At 32.3% G+C, this 21068-nt stretch overlaps 2 protein-coding genes across 4 annotated transcripts; one reads left to right on the forward strand and one right to left on the reverse strand.

Annotated features, from left to right (window-relative positions):
- Positions 1-255: 255 nt before the first annotated feature.
- On the reverse strand, positions 256-7214 carry LOC129308439 (uncharacterized). Of its 3 annotated transcripts, XM_054949548.1 has the most exons (3): positions 5615-7214; positions 916-981; positions 265-367 (listed from the first exon to the last, which is right to left on the reverse strand). In XM_054949548.1, exons 1-3 carry the CDS (start codon positions 6861-6863, stop codon positions 333-335), a joined length of 1350 nt encoding a protein of 449 aa, XP_054805523.1. In that variant the 5' UTR covers positions 6864-7214; the 3' UTR covers positions 265-332. The 3 variants fall into 3 exon arrangements, 2 of the variants coding, with proteins under 2 accessions (XP_054805524.1, XP_054805523.1); XM_054949549.1 differs by lacking the exon at positions 916-981 and having other exon boundaries at positions 256-367; XR_008592616.1 differs by lacking the exons at positions 265-367; positions 5615-7214 and adding an exon at positions 1647-1826 and having other exon boundaries at positions 921-981.
- Positions 7215-19264: 12050 nt separating this feature from the next.
- On the forward strand, positions 19265-20991 carry LOC129308261 (adenine/guanine permease AZG2). Its single transcript, XM_054949323.1, has one exon. It carries the CDS (start codon positions 19284-19286, stop codon positions 20874-20876), a length of 1593 nt encoding a protein of 530 aa, XP_054805298.1. The 5' UTR covers positions 19265-19283; the 3' UTR covers positions 20877-20991.
- The last annotated feature ends 77 nt before the right edge of the window (positions 20992-21068 follow it).

The following is a 21068-nucleotide window of genomic DNA, read 5'->3' on the forward strand; positions in this document are numbered from 1 at the left end:
ATTTTTTTTTTTCATTGAACCCTTATCATACCCTTATCATGGTAGAAAAATTTCTACCATGATACATCCAAGACAATATACCACAGGTCTTAAAATATCTCAAAAAGCAATTAGAACCATGAGGGACAGACATGATCCTCATAGCATGTTATTTAAATTAGGTCATGAATCAAAAGGGACAGACATAATCCTCTTGGACATATAAATGCATTTAATAAAAAGGATTAGAGTTTACATGCTCCATAGACAAGATATGTCCTAAGTTGGCACAAGATACATTGTATAATCCAAAATAAGAGGCAACGTAAAAGATGGTGTCTCATACACCATAATTACACCTCTGGTGCTTTCTCGGCCGGATTCGCTCCTGTAAAAATATTAACCACGGGGAATGAGACTTAAAAGTCTCAGTAACCAAAAATTAATATGTAATGATGCATGCGGATGTAACTAATCATGCGATTGCTAAGTGGGCACACAAAACATTTAACCGAACAATATTTTCAAACAAACCGAACAAGTATTTAATTGCATGACTGCACCTTATATCCTCCTTTCACCATGCTCGGACGCCAAATCACCCGGCCAAAGGTGAGTTGGACCAAGCGACACGCCACTCATTGGGTCCAATGAGGGCTTACCACGTGGTAATAATTAACCGAACAGAAATTCCCATTAACACCATACATTAAAATACCCTGACAAGTCATGCATCATTCAAATATCCAAACAGGAATATATCCGAACAATAATATCTCATCATGATAAACAAAAATAAATTTTTAACCCACTTGGCAATAATTTCAAACAAGTATATACAGTATTTATTTTCAATAATTCATAATTTTTCCAAACAACAAAACAACACATAACCATTCACAAACACACTCATCACAACACATTAATAATGGTTACCTTGTGTCTTGAATAACAAGTTCCCCTTCACAACTCCTTTTTCACCACTATCTTTGTCAATATAATCTACATAATTATTTCACAATACTATATATTAATTTTACATTAAAATAAATAACTCTAATTTAAAGAGTTAGAAAGTCTTAAATCTATAGTCCATATTAACACTAATTTAAGATTTATGCCTTATTTAACTTCCCAAATTCTTTTCTAAAATTCTCGTACCCTAATGAACTATTTTTTTTTATCCTCAATTCACTTCTAGTATCGCAATTTCATCCTTCTACATTCTAAAAATTCATCTAAAAATAAATTAAAAATTTTAGAATTATCCTGAAGCCTCAAATCACCTTTCTATAACCTCAAAAATACCTATTCATACTTAAATAAATATTTAATAATCATAGATTTATCCCTACATCTCAGATTCCACATAAATTCAACCATATAGATCTAGATTTTAACTCAAAAATTCTTAAACATGAGTTTCAACCTTAAGAAAATATTCTATAATATTTACTATATCCCTAAGAATTTTAACCTATATTTTTAATCCATCATATCATCAGATTAACTATCCTATAGAAAAATCCTAATCAAAATATTTACTCTATCCTACAAAATAATCATATCACTAGAAAGCTAATATTATTTAGAAAATAACTATAAAATTAATTTTGTAATTAAATAAATTTTTAAATGCTAATCTAAACAGGAAAGTTAGAACATACCTGAAGAAAAAAGAAAATAATCCCCCCTTGCGAGAAAACGCCGAGCAACGTGAGAGGAAGAGAGAAAAATAATATAAAAATGGGATTGTGAGTCCCAAAATTATATTAAAAAAAAACTATAGGTTTGAATTTAATTATTCAAACCTTTGGGCCCAAAGTTGCAATTTTCTCTAAATTGCATCTTAGCCTCTCATGCTTCCTAATGCACACACCCCCTCCTTTTTATACATGAAGGCACCTCTTCTCTTCCCTCATCTAACCAATGTGGGACTTAGAAACAACAACCTTCCACCCCCCCTTTTTTTTGTTCCTTCTACCTTCTTTTTTTTTTTTAACACACACATAAAAAAAATTATTTATGTATTATATCTTAACTAAATATTGCTTATGTGATTTTAAATTTAAATTTTTAAATTCATAATTAAATACCTAATCATAATATTATTTCTAAATAACCTCAAATAATATAAATTCCTATTATTATCATTTTTTTTTCTCAAAACCTAAATTCCACAATTTCTTTATTATATAAAAATCAGGATGTTACAATTCTCCCCTCCTTTTAGAAATTTTGTCCTCAAAATTTAATAGATAAGCTTAGAAACTATGTACCTAAGCAAATAAATGTGGATAATCTCGCCTCATACTCTCCTCGGTCTCCCAAGTAGCATCACCTAGGGCTCCACCCTTCCAAATCACCTTCACGAGTCGGATGGTCTTATTGCGTAGTTGTTTGTCCTTAAAGTCCTCAATTCGCTCCGGTTCGGATCTAAAGGTCAAATTCTCCCTCAATTCTACTTCTTCAGGTTCAATAACATGGGAGGGATCCGGGTTGTACTTCTTCAACTGTGATACGTGGAACACATTATGGATACCTGCAATCTGTGGAGGTAATGCAACTCTATATGCAGTAGATCCAATTCGCTCCAAGATCTCATACGGGCCCATAAATCTAGGTGTCAATTTCTTTGCCTTAATGGATCTACCAATGCCTGTCACTGGAGAAACCTTCAAAAATACATGATCTCCTACTTCAAACTCTAACGGCCGTCTCCTCTTATCAGCATAGCTCTTCTGTCGGCTCTGAGCGGTTAGCAATTTTTGCTTAATCATTGCAATCTTCTGGGTGGTTTGCTCTACAATTTCTGGACCAATGATACTCCTCTCACTTAATTCTGTCCAACATAAAGGCGATCTACACTTCCTTCCATACAAGGCCTCATAAGGCGCCATCCCAATACTAGAATGATAGCTGTTATTATAAGCAAATTCAGCTAATGGCAAATGATTATCCCAACTACCTGGTAGTTCAATGGCACAAGCTCTCAACATGTCCTCCAAAGTCTGGATCGTCCTCTCTGTTTGTCCATCTGTTTGGGGGTGGTATGCGGTGCTAAAACTCAGTCTGGTACCCATAGCCTTCTGTAGCGCACCCCAAAAGTTTGAAGTGAACCTTGGGTCACGATCTGACACAATTCTAGAGGGTATACCATGAAGTCTAACTATCTCCTTAATGTATATCTCAGCAAATTTCTCTAATGTAGAGGTAAACTTGATCGCCAAAAAGTGAGCTGATTTGGTGAGTCGGTCTACTATCACCCAAATAGCATCCTTACTCGAGGGTGTTCTTGGCAGTCCAGTGATGAAATCCATAGAAATATCATCCCATTTCCACTTTGGAATATCTAACGGTTGCAGTGTTCCAGCTGGCTTCTGATGTTCTATCTTTATCTTCTGACACGTTAAACATCTAGAAACAAATTCAGTTACATCTTTCTTCATTCCTGGCCACCACCAACCTCGCTTCAAATCATGGTACATTTTAGTTATACCGGGATGAATTGTATATTTGCTCCTATGAGCTTCTTCTAAAAGGATATTCCTCAATCTTGGATCATTAGGTACACAAACTCTACCTTTATACTTCATCACTGTGTCCTCAAAGATGGTAAAATTTGGGGCCTTACCTACCACTATCTCCTTCCTTATATTCCTTAAGTAGTCATCACTTTGCTGTGAGACTCTGAGATCTTCCCAGAATTTGCTCTCAAAGTCTGCTACCTGGAGTGCGGCCATTTGATGTTCAATCACATCTACTGGAACATCATGAAAACTGTTCCATAAATGATATTCATGAACCATCAAATGTGCAGCATGAATAGTCTTTCTACTTAAGGCATCAGCTACCACGTTAGCCTTACCCGGATGGTAATGTAATTCAAAGTCATAATCCTTTAGAAATTCCATCCATCGTCGCTGCCTCATATTAAGCTCTTTTTGATCAAATAAATACTTCAGGCTCTTATGGTCACTGAAGATTTGAAACTTAGATCCATACAAGTAGTGTCTCCATATCTTTAGAGCAAACACAACTGCAGCTAACTCCAAATCATGAGTAGGGTAATTTTCCTCGTGTGGTCTCAACTGTCTGGAGGAATAGGCAACCACTCGGTCATTTTGCATCAAAACACATCCTAAACCCTTTAAAGAAGCATCAGTGTACAGAGTGTACGGCACCACAGGGTCAGGAATAGTCAATACTGGAGTAGTGGTTAACCTCTTTTTCAATTCTTGGAAAGCAGCTTCACATTTGTCAGTCCAAATAAATGGGGCATCCTTCTTAGTTAGCTTAGTTAAGGGCATCGCAATTTGCGAAAATCCCTTAATAAAGCGACGATAATAACCTGCTAGACCTAAAAAGCTTCGTATCTCTGTAACAGATTTTGGCTGTTCCCACTTCATCACTGCATCAATCTTACTAGGATCCACCGCAACTCCATCTCTGGACACAACATGGCCCAAAAACTTTACTTCTTGGAGCCAAAATTCACACTTGCTTAATTTGGCATAAAGCTTATGTTCCCTCAAAACTTGCAAGACGATTCTTAAATGTTCACCATGAGCCTCCTCATCCTTTGAATAAATAAGAATGTCATCAATAAACACTACTACAAACTTATCTAAATAGGGTCGAAAGATCCTATTCATGTAATCCATGAATACCGCAGGAGCATTCGTAAGTCCAAACGGCATCACCATGAATTCATAATGCCCATATCTCGTCCGAAATGCTGTCTTAGGTATATCCTCTGCTCTCACTCTCAATTGGTGGTACCCTGACCTTAAGTCAATCTTTGAGAAAACTGCGGATCCCACAAGCTGATCCAGCAAATCATCGATTCTCGGAAGTGGATATTTGTTCTTGATGGTTACTTTGTTCAATTGTCTATAATCAATGCACAATCGGAGGCTTCCGTCCTTCTTCTTTACAAAAAGGACTGGAGATCCCCAAGGTGAAACACTCGGTCTGATGAAACCCTTCTCAAGTAGCTCTTCGATTTGCCTTTTCAGTTCCGCTAACTCTGAAGGGGACATCCGATAAGGAGCCTTAGAAATTGGCCCTGTACCGGGTACCAATTCAATTGAGAACTCTACCTCGCGCTTTGGGGGTAAACCGGAGACTTCGTCTGGAAATACATCCGCAAATTCTTTGACAATTGGGATATTCTTCACGCCTTCATCAATCTCAGCTTGGATAGAGAAGAAAACCATGTAGGCCTGGCAACCCTTCTTCATACATCTATCAACTTGCGCCGCCGACAAGAAAACATGATCTTGAGTCTCGACTGGGGTCACCGACAAAGAAGATAAAGACACACTCCTCTCTCTACAATCTAGGATAGCACCATTTGCAGCCATCCAATTCATTCCCACAATTACATCCATACCTCTCAGTGGTAGGATAATTAAGTCCATAGTTGTTTTCCTATTTTTAAACTCGACTACTAGGTTAAGGCATGCCTTAGCGGTCCTCACAGATTCTCCCGCAGGAGTAGACACATTCATATCAAACGGTAAAATACACACAGGCAAATCAAGGTTCTTTACACAAGTTTCAGAAATAAAAGAGTGTGTAGCACCCGAATCAAATAGTGCAACAATATCATGATGAAGGATTTTGATGTTACCTCTAATGGCATCTGGGGAGTTCATGGTGTCCTGAGTAAGAGCAAACACACGACCAGAGACAGTAGGATGTTGGGAAGGGTTCTTCATATTTGAGCCCTGGTTGTCCCCACAAAACTTTGCAATGTGACCGGGTTTCCCACAAATGTAACAGATCCAGCACTGTCCGAAATGACGACGCCCGCATTTAGTGCACTGTTGAGAGCTCGCTGTACTCGGGGCAGGGGTAGATACTGTTGGGCTCCTCTGTGACCCGTAATAACTACTATGATAGCTCCTCTGTCCTTGGCCCCTTTGAAATGGACCCTTCTGCCTTCCTTGGTTCCATGAGCTACTCGAACCCTGATGGTTTTTCTTCATAATGCCTCCGGTGGGTCGAGGGTAGGTTGGGGGTCTACTATATGAATAACCCCTCTTCTCTCTCTCAACCTCCTTCTTACTGCGAGCTACTACTTGTAGTTTTATGCACATTTCATCATAATCTCGGATATCTAGATGAGCCAATTGTTCCCTCAATTCTGGTCTAGCCTTCTCCAATAAGCGCTTAGCCTTCCATTCGGAATCATCCCTATACTGCAGGTACGTGGAGTATCTAGATAACTCCTGAAACTTAGCAATGAATGTGTCCTCATCGAGGTTCCCTTGCTTAAAGGCATGGAATTCCGCTTCCTTCTCAGACCTTAACTCTGATGGAAAGTAATGCCTAAATAATTTTTCCTTGAATTCCTCCCAGGTGAGTGTAGAATCATCCCTGGGCCCTGCTGTCTCCCACCAATCTCTTGCTCCTTTCACTAGGAGCACTAATGCTACTTGTACTTTTTGATTGCTGGTGCATGTGACTACTCGAAAGATGGATTCGAGTCTCTTCACCCATTCCTCTACCACGGATGGTTTAAGGTTACCATCAAACGTAGGAGGGTTAAACTTCCTAACAGTTTCCCACACATCAGTAATGGTCGGTGGGGCTCTCTGTTCCTCCTGCCTAATTTCTTTCCTTCTAGACTCATGATCTCTCAGAGTGGCAGGATGTGAGGAACTGCCTTCCCCCACATGACTCTCAACATGAGCCCTATCTCCATTTTCAGTTACCTTTTGCCTCTTTAGCTCCGTCAACTCTTGTTCGTATCCTTGAACCTTGTCTGTTAATGTTTTTACAAGCATTCTTAATTCCGCCAAGTCAGGCTCCTCATTTGGCAGTGGCGGTGGCAGGTGCTCATGTTGGAATCCTGAGTTACCACGAGTAACAGGCATTTTCTCTCCCCTCCTAAAGGATACAAGATATAAATAATAAAATTAGCCTAGCTATATCATGGCCATACAATGAGAAGCACCATAACAATGTATATTGCCAACCGACTATATGCTCTGATACCAATATGTAACACCCTCAAATTTACAAACCGATTTTTCGCAAGTTATTAATTCAAGAAATCATTTTTTTTTTTCATTGAACCCTTATCATACCCTTATCATGGTAGAAAAATTTCTACCATGATACATCCAAGACAATATACCACAGGTCTTAAAATATCTCAAAAAGCAATTAGAACCATGAGGGACAGACATGATCCTCATAGCATGTTATTTAAATTAGGTCATGAATCAAAAGGGACAGACATAATCCTCTTGGACATATAAATGCATTTAATAAAAAGGATTAGAGTTTACATGCTCCATAGACAAGATATGTCCTAAGTTGGCACAAGATACATTGTATAATCCAAAATAAGAGGCAACGTAAAAGATGGTGTCTCATACACCATAATTACACCTCTGGTGCTTTCTCGGCCGGATTCGCTCCTGTAAAAATATTAACCACGGGGAATGAGACTTAAAAGTCTCAGTAACCAAAAATTAATATGTAATGATGCATGCGGATGTAACTAATCATGCGATTGCTAAGTGGGCACACAAAACATTTAACCGAACAATATTTTCAAACAAACCGAACAAGTATTTAATTGCATGACTGCACCTTATATCCTCCTTTCACCATGCTCGGACGCCAAATCACCCGGCCAAAGGTGAGTTGGACCAAGCGACACGCCACTCATTGGGTCCAATGAGGGCTTACCACGTGGTAATAATTAACCGAACAGAAATTCCCATTAACACCATACATTAAAATACCCTGACTAGTCATGCATCATTCAAATATCCAAACAGGAATATATCCGAACAATAATATCTCATCATGATAAACAAAAATAAATTTTTAACCCACTTGGCAATAATTTCAAACAAGTATATACAGTATTTATTTTCAATAATTCATAATTTTTCCAAACAACAAAACAACACATAACCATTCACAAACACACTCATCACAACACATTAATAATGGTTACCTTGTGTCTTGAATAACAAGTTCCCCTTCACAACTCCTTTTTCACCACTATCTTTGTCAATATAATCTACATAATTATTTCACAATACTATATATTAATTTTACATTAAAATAAATAACTCTAATTTAAAGAGTTAGAAAGTCTTAAATCTATAGTCCATATTAACACTAATTTAAGATTTATGCCTTATTTAACTTCCCAAATTCTTTTCTAAAATTCTCGTACCCTAATGAACTATTTTTTTTTATCCTCAATTCACTTCTAGTATCGCAATTTCATCCTTCTACATTCTAAAAATTCATCTAAAAATAAATTAAAAATTTTAGAATTATCCTGAAGCCTCAAATCACCTTTCTATAACCTCAAAAATACCTATTCATACTTAAATAAATATTTAATAATCATAGATTTATCCCTACATCTCAGATTCCACATAAATTCAACCATATAGATCTAGATTTTAACTCAAAAATTCTTAAACATGAGTTTCAACCTTAAGAAAATATTCTATAATATTTACTATATCCCTAAGAATTTTAACCTATATTTTTAATCCATCATATCATCAGATTAACTATCCTATAGAAAAATCCTAATCAAAATATTTACTCTATCCTACAAAATAATCATATCACTAGAAAGCTAATATTATTTAGAAAATAACTATAAAATTAATTTTATAATTAAATAAATTTTTAAATGCTAATCTAAACAGGAAAGTTAGAACATACCTGAAGAAAAAAGAAAATAATCCCCCCTTGCGAGAAAACGCCGAGCAACGTGAGAGGAAGAGAGAAAAATAATATAAAAATGGGATTGTGAGTCCCAAAATTATATTAAAAAAAAACTATAGGTTTGAATTTAATTATTCAAACCTTTGGGCTCAAAGTTGCAATTTTCTCTAAATTGCATCTTAGCCTCTCATGCTTCCTAATGCACACAACCCCTCCTTTTTATACATGAAGGCACCTCTTCTCTTCCCTCATCTAACCAATGTGGGACTTAGAAACAACAACCTTCCACCCCCCCTTTTTTTTGTTCCTTCTACCTTCTTTTTTTTTTTAACACACACATAAAAAAAATTATTTATGTATTATATCTTAACTAAATATTGCTTATGTGATTTTAAATTTAAATTTTTAAATTCATAATTAAATATCTAATCATAATATTATTTCTAAATAACCTCAAATAATATAAATTCCTATTATTATCATTTTTTTTTCTCAAAACCTAAATTCCACAATTTCTTTATTATATAAAAATCAGGATGTTACAGAAAAAATATACTCAAATTAATATTATTGTAACTTCTAATGAAACTTCTAACATTGTGATTGATTAGAAAAAAATTTCAAGGTTTAGGTTGTATTAATATATTTTAATCTTTTAACTTTTTACTTGTTTGTTTGTGATGGATATATTTATTTTAGATTGTATTAATGTATTTTAAAATTTGCATTGTATTTTTTTAATGATTTAAAAAGAGTTTTATTATTATTTGGATGATTAGCTTTTAGGAAGAAAATATAATTTTTTATCCAAACAAAAATGAAAAGGGGTGAATTTGTAATTTTAAAATTAAAAAAATATTATAAAAAATATTTTTTTACTGGTGAGTTAGCTGTTAACTCAATGCGGGTTGGCGGTTAATAGAAATATCACACATGCAGAATGTAAGTTATTTATGTCAATCCATCACACCAAGCTCACAACACACAACGGGTCAGCTCACTACCCATGAGCTAGCCCATACACAAGCACTATATGTATGGGTACCACATTTTCATCCAAAATGTCTCTCATATGTAACCTCTCCCTTGGATACTCACAGTGCCCAGTTTGATTAAACGGTTTTGGCCTTCTGATTATATTCCAGTATCATGCTCATCTTTTATTCAATTTTATCATGTAATAAAAATTGAAAGCAATTCATGTGGTGAAGCAGTAAGATCCAACGATAAAATTTTAAATAAAAAAGTTGATTGCTTAATTCCATCAAAGGAGCGTTCATCATGTGTAGAAGAGAATGACAAAAAAAGCCTGGATTGATTGATTGATGCATAAAACAGAAATTTCTTTAAAAAAAATTTATTACTAACAGGTTTCAAGGGGAAAAACAAATAATGAGGATGGTATGCATAGACATAAAATTTGGAAGGAGGATGAATTTACGACAACTTATAAGTAGATGTTGCAGAAAAGAGAGGAAATCTGGATCGAGATGCCAAAAGGTGCAAGGCAAATACATTATAGATGTTACAAAAAAAAAAAAATGGGGGAATTGGGAATTGTAAGATGACTAAGGCCTATGTAGTTTTTTTTTTTTTACTTATATTTTGCAATATAATTTTTAAAGCTGTATTTTAAAAGAAAATATATTTAGCTGCGTTAATTGGAAAATTAATTTTATAATTAAAAATTAGTTAATAGTAATGGTCGCTAATAATTAATGGTGGTAGCTTGTAATAATAATTGGTATTGTTGTTTTTAATAATTAAATATAATATATTTTGAAAATAAAAAAATAAAATGAAAATAGCTTTAAGATATTTTAATATTTGTTTTTTTTAAAGAGAAAACACTTAAATTTAAAAGGCTTATCTAAATGAGTTTTAAATTTTTTTGGTTTCTAAAAATAAAAATCTGTTTTAAAAAAATAGAAACCGAACAAGCCCAAAATTACCCTTCTAGTAAATTTGTGTTTTTAAGTAAGGTGAAAATAATATAATATTCAAAATTCCATCTCATTTAACAAATACTCTTGATTAGGTTGATGTGGAACAAATTTTGTTAAATTTAACTATCATTTTAATGGAAAAGGTATTTGGTCATGAGGGTATGAGATTTAAATTTTTAAAACTGAAAAATAAAAAATACATGCAATTGACCTTAAGTTGTGAGTGATTACGTGTATTTCAACCTAACATTTACTTAGAGTGTAACTTATTATCGATAAATTAAACGACAAGAAGAATGTCCCATGACCGGTATATTACTAGTTACTAGACAGATTACAAAAAGACACAAAATGAAGTTTACTTTTCTTCTTTTTGTTCATTATTCTTCTCGCTGTTCTACAAATGTACATTTAACACTTACTTTCGTGGAATTAACACAATCCACGAACATCCGGATTACTGATGCGGCATACCTGATACTGACACGCACAAATCACGGACACGACAAAAAGACCTTGATCGGTACTAAAGTCCAGGATTTCACAGTGTATATCGGTCTATCCTATGACTTATATGTCTTTTTTTCTTTTTTTCTTTTTACCAACGTATAGTTGCTTATATGTCATTTCAGTAAATACCAAATCTCATTTATTTAGTGTGAGTGTGTGCGCACATGATAGTGTGTTTATAAACTATGGAGCTTAATTAGAGCTTTTCAACTTTATAAACAGTTCAAATTCAAATGAGTTTGTGAAGACGCTTCGATAATAGAGAAGCAAACATGGGTAGAGGCACGTAAAAAGAAGAGCCTCAAACCCTATATCTTGCTTTTGTCAGACCTTTTTTGGGCAACTCGGTGGCTCCATAAAGCGCTTTTGGGTTGGCGTTTTGACTCACAAAATGGGTTAGAAAATTCAATCTAAATTATTTTTTAATAGATTTGGCTAACCCGTGAAAATATTTCAAAAAAAAATTTATTCTTAAAATAATTTAAAATTTATATAACATAAATATGTGTATTTAGACTATACTTCATGACATATCAACAATTAAAGAACTTATAAATAAATAAAATAAATATAAAATTTAATCCATCAAAGGAAAAATAATGCTGTGAAGAATGAGAGTGTGGGTGTGCGAATGAAGATGAAGAGAGAGTTTGGATGCATTAGTAATAACACCATCATATGTGAGCAAGGCAATGAGCAACTCAACCTTAATACAAAAATAAAAAAGGTAAAAATAAAGAAGAAGTCGGGCTTGACGGGCTGCTCGTTTAAACTCGTTTTAATAAGAGTTTGGGTTTAAAAATTTTGTATTTTTTGGGGTGACTGAGCTTCAAAGCCCAACCCTTTTAAGCCCTAAAAAAAGGGCTCGGGCCCAGGCGGCCTGTGAAGCTCATTTTACTTTTTTTTTCCTTGGCTAACTTAAAATGCATCATATGAAGCACAGACCAAGAAAATTTATAACATTTAGCGTTAGCTCTCATGTTCTCACAAAGTATCATTTTCGCCTCTTTTCAAATAATGTACAAACATTGATTTGTACTCGCAATTGGTTGAATTGTTTTGTGCCATTTTATGGTAATTTTTATATTTTATCTTGTAATATATGTATAGATATATATTTGATAATAACACAATTTAATCGATAATTATTGTAGGTGATGATGAAGAAATTGCAGAAATAATTGATATTGAGCCTTCGCCTCCATCTTTCACAAGTGGACCTATATTTGAGGGTTTTAATATTTTATTTGTGGATGATGATGAGGGGGATCTTAATTAGGATTGATGATGATGTTTGCCTTCATCTTATTTGAACTTTTAAATTTTTTATTTATTTTTTAGATTAAGTGAGACTTTAGTTTGGTGTATGTTAAATTTTAAAATATTGTAAATAAATTTTAATGTTAAATTTTATTTTATTTTATTTTTATCTGGGCTTACGGGCTTAGCCTTGAACCCTTTGAATAAGGGTCGAGTTTTAATTTTAGGATAAAATTGAGGTAATCAGGTTTTAAGGCCTAGGCCTATATGGGTTAGGTCTGCCTGTTTACCAACTTTAGGTGGACTGCCCGTTTAACCCCATAAATTTTTACGGTTTAAACCAACTCAATTTATTTTACAAATGAGCTCATTTTACTGGCTTAACTTGCCAAAATTGGTGGGCTAACTCATTAAGCTAAGCCCATTTGCCTGACTCTACTTTCGTGGACTCACTCTCACCCTTCAAATTTAAGAAAAACTGCTATAAAAATCAACAAGCTTAGATATCTAAACATAAGTCCCAAAATAAGAAATAAAAGTTATAAAAGACTATAGTCCTTAAATGACAATATATTTTTCAATGAAATTATCAAAAACTTTTCTATTTTTCTAAGGCATTCCACCATTTAAATATAAAGTATTTATAATTAAATTTTACTCCTAATAAAAAAGTCACTTATATCAAAAATGATAACATCTTTTTATATTTATCGTTATTTAATAGAGTGTTTTACTTTAATATAAATATAAAGTAATTTATTCATTAAGGATTTTGGAGTACTTTAAAAGAAAAGACAATAATTACACGTTAAAATAATAAAAATGTCTTATATTTTTTAGCATTCAATCGTCTATTATTGAAGATTTATAGATAACTTCAACACATCAATGCAAAAAAAAAAAAAGGATACTTTGTTATTAAAAACAAATTATATCATCACCAAAAAACCATGATTCATTGTTAGCTTTATTTTTGCATTTGGGACTCATGCCCAGATATTTGGGCATTGTGGTCAATTTGACTTGAATTCAATTCAGAATGAAATTTTATAAGTGAACTTACTTTTATATTTATTAAAATGGATAATTCTATCTTACAGTTGTTAAAAAAATATGTAACTGTTAAATTTCAACATTTTTTATAATTCATAATTATAATAAATTATTATCTGAAAATTTAAACAATAATAGAAATGAATAAGGGATAAATTGAAAAAAATATATTAATTACTATAACTTTGTCTTATATTATTAAAGACTAAAAAACTTTTAAAATTTATCTTATATTAAAGATAGGAGGTATATTGTTCTTTATTTTTAAAATTACAGACATTGCATTTACTTCTACATTCTTTTTTTTTTTGGGTAAAATATTTACTTCTACAATCTAATCACTTCCATACATGTACTCACTAGTTTTCATACTCAATTTTTTATAGAACAATAATGTCAAGCCAATAGATTAAAGATGTGAATGATTAATTGAGAACTAGCAAAAGGCAATGATAGAGCCAGGATTTCAAGCCAACGAGTGTGAAATAACTTAATAAAAATTAATATTTAAAAAAAACTCTCTGATCTTATTTATAAAATATTTTTTAAAAGTAATATTTAGTCTAAAATATAAGATATTTTATAATAATTAAATTATTTATTTTAATTTTATTTTTTTATCAGCATAAATGTATTCAATGTAATTGTATTATTATTTAAAGATAAAGGTAGAAAAGGGGAATGAAAATATACTAATCAAAAGTGCAGATAACAATTGAAAATATACACCCCTCCGGTTTCATAATAAGTGTAATTTTCGTATTTCAAGAAGAAATCGAATGTTTTAACTTTTTTTGTCTTTTATTAATGCACCCCAAGTGCCTAAATGATATTTATTTGTTTATATTTTACAAAAATTTAGATTATTTAATAATTGTCTTTATCTACATAAAAAATATTTTCATGACACTTTTTGTGAAATGGAGGGAGCAGGTAATTTGAATGGATTATATTCCTGCTGCTCTTATATACATACAGAAGCCAGAGAAAATAACAAAAATATCTGCTTGAAATCAAATGACAATGAGATGCTACAAAATATAATAATTCTTCACAAGTCTCGTTAGACTTTTTTGATATCAATATCATTTGTGAAGTGACTGTAACATCTTTAATTTAAAATAAAAAAAACACTCATTAATTACTTTAATTTAAGTAATAACTAATTTATTTTAATAATGACTAAAGTAGGATAGTAAATGATAAACTTCACTTTATAAAATTTTTAATTACTGAAATTCAAGTATTGTAAATATTAATAATAACTTTAGTTTAAATAATAACTATTTTTATTCTAGCAATGATTAAAAACAGGATGATAAATAATAAGTTCCACCCATCGTTTATTTTAAATTGAAAGCATTTTAGTTACTTAACAAAAAATATTAAGGTAAAAATGGTTTCAATGGACTTAAAAGAAATTATCATATTTTGTAGAATTTTATTATCATTTATATATTTCAATAAATTTTTTATTTTTTTAAACCTAACTGAAAATTTTATTTTTATTTCAAATGAAAGATCTCGATCTCAAAATCTCATTTGTCTTTTATATTTATTATTGAAAAAATTAATTTTTTTAATCCTTTAACTTTTAATTTACTTGTAACTCAGTCTCTCAATTATAACTCGTTGCGACTCAGTCCCTCAACTTTTGATTTACTTATAATTTGATCCTTATTTTTTAATTTTTTTAAAATTTCTTATCAAATAAGAGGGATAAAAAATGTTCATATATTATTCTAAAATATCCTCCTTTTGCTCATTGATATGAGATATAAGCTAACATGAAAAAAATTAAGAAAAGTTCAAAGACTAATTTATATGTGATTCAAAAGTTGAAGGATTGAATCATAAGTAAGTCATAATTGAGGGACTGAGTTCCAGCGAGTCATAATTAAATGACTGAGTTATAAGTAAATTAAAAGTTGAAAGATTAAAACATCAATTTTTTCTTTATTATTTTACTTTCAAACTACCCAATATCTGTAATCAACAGTAATAGTAATTGTCAATATAAATAATTTAAAAATGATATTTCTACAGATAAGTAATTCACATAATATTTTTAATTTATATAAATTAATTATTTAACTTATTTTCTTCTTTCTAAAATATAATATATTTTTAATTTTTTAAATTATAATTTGTAAAATTTATAAAAATATTTTTAATAAATAAATCATTCAACCCTTTAAAAATAAAATATTTTATTAAATACAAAAATATTAAAAAAATAATGTTAATTTAAAAATAATTAAATTAAAGTGTGGTAGCAAGTGCCAAAATTCAAAGCAGCGTTGCAAAACCGCCTCTTTGGCAGACAAACGTATCTCAAAAGAAGAACCCACCGCAGTTTCAACTTTCAGCATTATCAAGAGTCAAGTCATCACCATCCTTAAAAGCTTATAATCAAAATATAATAATTTAATTTCTTTCACTTTCTCGCATGCATTGCCTACAGTTTTTCCTTACTAAAGCTGCTTAGCTTGTATTAAGAATGTTTTAATTTCTTTCACTCTAATATATTAATATCAATATATATATAAAAAAATGTTTTTAAGTTTAGCCATCACCAGCACGCGCAGCTACCTTGTGTCCCTACCCATGGCCACATGCTAAGTTGAAACAAAATCAAAAACACATATTCTATTTTATTATATTTACATACACACACATTTCAAATTTAAGCATTTATCAAATTTAATTCAAATGATTTTTTTAATATGTATTTTATTCGCTATATTTAAAGAGAATCTGAATCTCTTTTATTTTTTAAAAAACAGCAAACATACTCTATATTTATACTTGTCTTTTTTTAATCAATTTTTAAATAATTACTTGTATAATTATAGATGTAAAAAATTATAAAGTTAACGACAAAAAAAGAAATATCTCGCCATTTATAAATAAGACCGGTTGAGCATATACTATAAGAGATAGTTTATGTAAAAGAGGGCCTAGAGGCTGCACATTCTCGAAATGTTATTTGCTATGGTGGAATCTCACAAGTAACAATAAAGAATATCAGCTTTTGCACTTATTCGAGAGGGAGATATCTATCTTGAATTGAGATTAATTACATTTGAACTCGCTTGATTGACCAGATGGATTATTAATGACTAAAACTGCTTCTGCTTCTGCTTGTTAAAAGCAAGTCCGTGTCATAGACCAAGACCATTGTTCATTATTTTCATACAAAATAAAGAAGAAATAGACAGTGAAATATAATTCAGTTTGTTGAGAAACGAGATTTATAGCCATTAAGAAGAAAGGGAAAGAAATGCTTTGTATAATCCCAAAAATCAAATACTTGATCAAGACAAAAATTAATTATCAGAGTTGATTTCCATAAATAGGCTTCATCCTAGAATTTTGTTCGAATTAGATCCTATTTCCAACATTTTAATGTAGTGTCTTTTTAAATATATATATATATATATATATAATTTTTTATACACATTGTTAAATTTTATAATCAAAACATAAACATATAATTTTTTAATAATAGTATTTTAACTGATAAATTGTATATTTATTATGTTTTTAATTAAATAACTTAATAACAAGGATCTTAAAAAATTGTATACTATATAAGTTTGGTCAATTGTATTCTGTACGCCTCGAACCAATTAGATGAGTTTAATCACACAAATTAAAAAATGCTATCTGATTCTTGAAAATTATGTTCTTTTGGAAACATTCAATTCAAATCTAATAATTATCTACTTATTAGATTGGTCTGTTTTATATCTTCCAATTATTCTTTTTGCACGGGGATATGCCCACTTGATGTAATAATTTTTTTTAGAGTGGAATATATACTCTCCTTCACCTTTCTTCAAAAAATAATTATTGTATAATAATCTTCAAAACATACACTTGTCTTATTTTTGGATAAATTTGGCTCACTTAATACTGCCAAAATAACAAGTGTTTTAAAGATTAAATTGTACATTTTTCACATTTTATGAGCAAACATTAATTGCGGGCGCATGTGCGATGGATAAAAGTTAGTCCTTTAATCTTAGAATTAAGTTTATAAATAGCAGTCCGTAGGTTCTGCCCTTTAAGATAGTTGGGACAAAATTACACATCTATTAATAAAGTTTATTAAATATACTTTATAATTTTTTTTAAAATATAAATATAAAATTTTAAAAATATTTTTATTTAATAACCTTAGAGAACATAAAATAAAAGGAAAATAATAATATTGAAAAAGTAATTTAATAAAACAATCGAACATTGTCTCATATTACCACCTTTAAAATTATCTTATAAATTAAGATGGTGAGAGCAAATACATCAGTTTGGGCAATATCAAAGTACCAAACACAGAATTGTTTAGCATGAGAAGCTTTCCCTTCCTTCCTTCCTCATGAGATCTATTAACATCACATGAATTGAGGAATTCAATTAAAATTAGTATCAATTATTTAAATTTTTTAAAATTACTCCCAGTCAAGCTCTCATCAATTAGCTAGAAGATTTTGTTTTGTCAATTACAAGGCTGTTTAGTTATTAGTCGGGAAACATCAAACCAAATGATATATAGAAAAAAAACTAATACTTTAATCTACACAAATAATATGTGCATGCATATATATTAGGGGAAGGGCCCATACTACGTAGTCTGAATCATAAATTAATAAAAGTCGTGTCAAGACAACTTCATAAGATTCCCATGTAAATGGAGTTATGAACCTCAAAAATTGTATAAGATATTCATATCATCCAAAGTTTTTGGTTTTGGATCTTCCAGGCTATCTATTTCATGGTTGTTAGTAAATGCCTAACAAATCCAACGAAGAATCGTTCAAGCTGGTGGAGTATTTTATTTTTTAAGTGGCTCTAATATTTGTAGGTCTTACACTAAATTTCTTTTAGAATTTTTTCATTGCGTGCCAGCGTTGTTTTAATAATTAGTAAAGATAAATTTGTTTTAGACACGGTGAATATTAAAATCACCGTTTCCCACAGCAACATTTAAACTTGTGTATGTCATAAGGTGAGAAAGCAGTACGTACATTACCCAATTCTTGTTGGTTCTTCTAAAATTTCCTCCAGGCAAGATCGTATTTGAGGAAAATGGACTACATACTATAATTACATATATACGGTCATCACCTATATTTTTTATATATGCAAAAGAGACATCGTTCCAGTTTTAAATTAGATACTTTTGTGTTATGTATCGGATTAAATATACAACAATTTGAAAAAAGTCTCAAACAAGTTGATGGCCATGGCTTTTGATAATATTTTTTTTATGAAGTCCGACGGTTTTATCTAATAAAATATTAAATCACGTACGTTATAATGAGCTTCCCATTTCTCTCCATTTGATAAACAAAATTTAATTGATTGTCTGTATTTTTTGTTTAAACATTTATTATAACTGTTAAAGGCGGTCAATATCTCATGTTTATACATTACAAAACCAGTTTGAAAAGGTTAATCTATCATATAAATTCTGTAGGAGACAACAGCCACTATGACAATGTTACACAACTCAAACTTGGCAAGGAAGCCCACGATTTAGCAAATAAAAATATTAATTAATTTTGGTTTCATGAATATTGTAGTGCGATTTGTGTATAATAATTTTTCGAACTTTTCATTAATTACCTTAATCAGATTTGGTTCGAAATTAATTAAGAATTTAATTACGTTTTTCACCTGCATGGCTTCCATTTGTTCCCAAAGTTATTTTATATTTAATATTAGGGAATAATTATTAAACTGGACAACTATATATATATATATCCGTCTTGCTATATATAGTCATTCTCGTTCCAACAGAGACTCAGAAAGACAATGGGAGGAGATTTGTGTGCAGGAATAAGAGGTGGTAGCTCATGGAAACGCTTCAACGATGCCGTATCAAAAAGCTTCATCGGAAGGTACTTCAAGTTAGAAGCTAGAAAGACCTGTTTCACACAAGAACTTCGTGCCGCAACCGCCACCTTCGTCACCATGGCCTACATCATCTCCGTCAACGCCACCATCCTCACCGCCTCCGGCGGAACCTGCTCCGTCGCAGACTGCTCCCCTCCAGCCACCTCAGACTGCGTCCTCCTGCCAAACGTCGGCTACCAAACCTGCCTTTCCCAGACCAAAAATGATTTCGTTGTGGCCACTATTTTATCAGCCATGATTGGGTCCATGGCTATGGGAGTCTTAGCCAACTTGCCTTTCGGCTTGGCTCCAGGTATGGGACCCAACGCTTATGTTGCTTTTAACTTAGTGGGCTTTCACGGAACGGGACCGTTATCCTACAAAACGGTGTTAGCCGGCGTTTGTGTTGAGGGATGTTCGTTTCTGTTAGCTTCGGCTCTCGGCTTGAGAGGGAAGCTGGCTAAGCTCATACCCCATTCGATTCGGCTCGCTTGTGGGGTTGGGATTGGGCTTTTCATCGCCTTCGTGGGCTTGCAGGCCAACCAAGGTGTTGGGCTTGTTGGGCCGGATCCGTCTACTTTAGTGACTGTCACAGCTTGTGCCAGCACAAACCCAGATACGGGGGAATGCATGGGAGGGAAGATGCAAAACCCAAAATTCTGGCTTGGGCTTGTTGGGTTTCTTATTACGAGTTTTGGGTTAATGAAGAATGTCAAGGGTAGCATGATTTATGGTATTTTGTTTGTGACTTTTGTTTCATGGTTTAGGGGTACTAAACTGTCATATTTTCCTAATACTCAACTGGGTGATGAGAATTACAATTATTTCAAGAAAGTGGTTGATTTTCATAGGATTGAATCCACATTAGGAGTTCTCAGCTTCAATGGTTTTCATAGAAGTGAAGTTTGGGTGGCCATAGCCACACTGTTCTATGTGGACGTGCTTGCCAGCACAGGAACTATATACACCATGGCAGAACTTGGGGGCTTTGTAGATGATGGTGGACACTTTGAAGGTGAATACTTTGCTTACTTGGTTGATGGGGCTGGAACCATTGTGAATTCTGCTTTGGGTGTTACAACCATGGCAACATTTGTTGAATCGTCGGCCGGAATGAGAGAAGGAGGCCGAACCGGGTTAACGGCTGTGATCATTGGTTTGTTCTTTTTCATTTCACTGTTTTTCACTCCTCTGTTGTCCAGTGTTCCTCCGTGGGCTATAGGACCTTCATTGGTCATGGTTGGAGTGATGATGATGAAGATGGTGAAGGAGATAGATTGGAGCAATACAAAAGAGGCGGTCCCTGCTTTTGCCACAATGCTCCTGATGCCTCTTACTTATTCTATAGCAAATGGGATAATTGCTGGGATTGGGCTCTATATTGCTCTTGGTCTGTATGATTATGCTGTTTGTGCAATAAGGTGGTTGATGAAGATGAGAAAAATGGTGGTGGAGGAACACAACCAAGTGTCTGCAACAAATATTGCAGATTCAGCAGTTGAAATCATATGATGTTTTAGTGTGGGATTTTGTCATTTGTTAGTTGTGACAATAGGGAACAACCTGCCATTGAGGCATACATGTAATCTTCATAGTTTAATCCTATATTTAGCATTAATACACATAATTATGCTGCTTTCTCTCCTTTTTTTTTTTAATCTGGCCTAGGAAATTAAAATCTTTAAAAAATGTAAAGCCAAAGAA

This window comes from Prosopis cineraria, unplaced genomic scaffold, assembly GCF_029017545.1.
Source record: "Prosopis cineraria cultivar Desert tree isolate PC_DT_omini unplaced genomic scaffold, ASM2901754v1 PC4, whole genome shotgun sequence".
NCBI lineage: Eukaryota > Viridiplantae > Streptophyta > Magnoliopsida > Fabales > Fabaceae > Prosopis > Prosopis cineraria.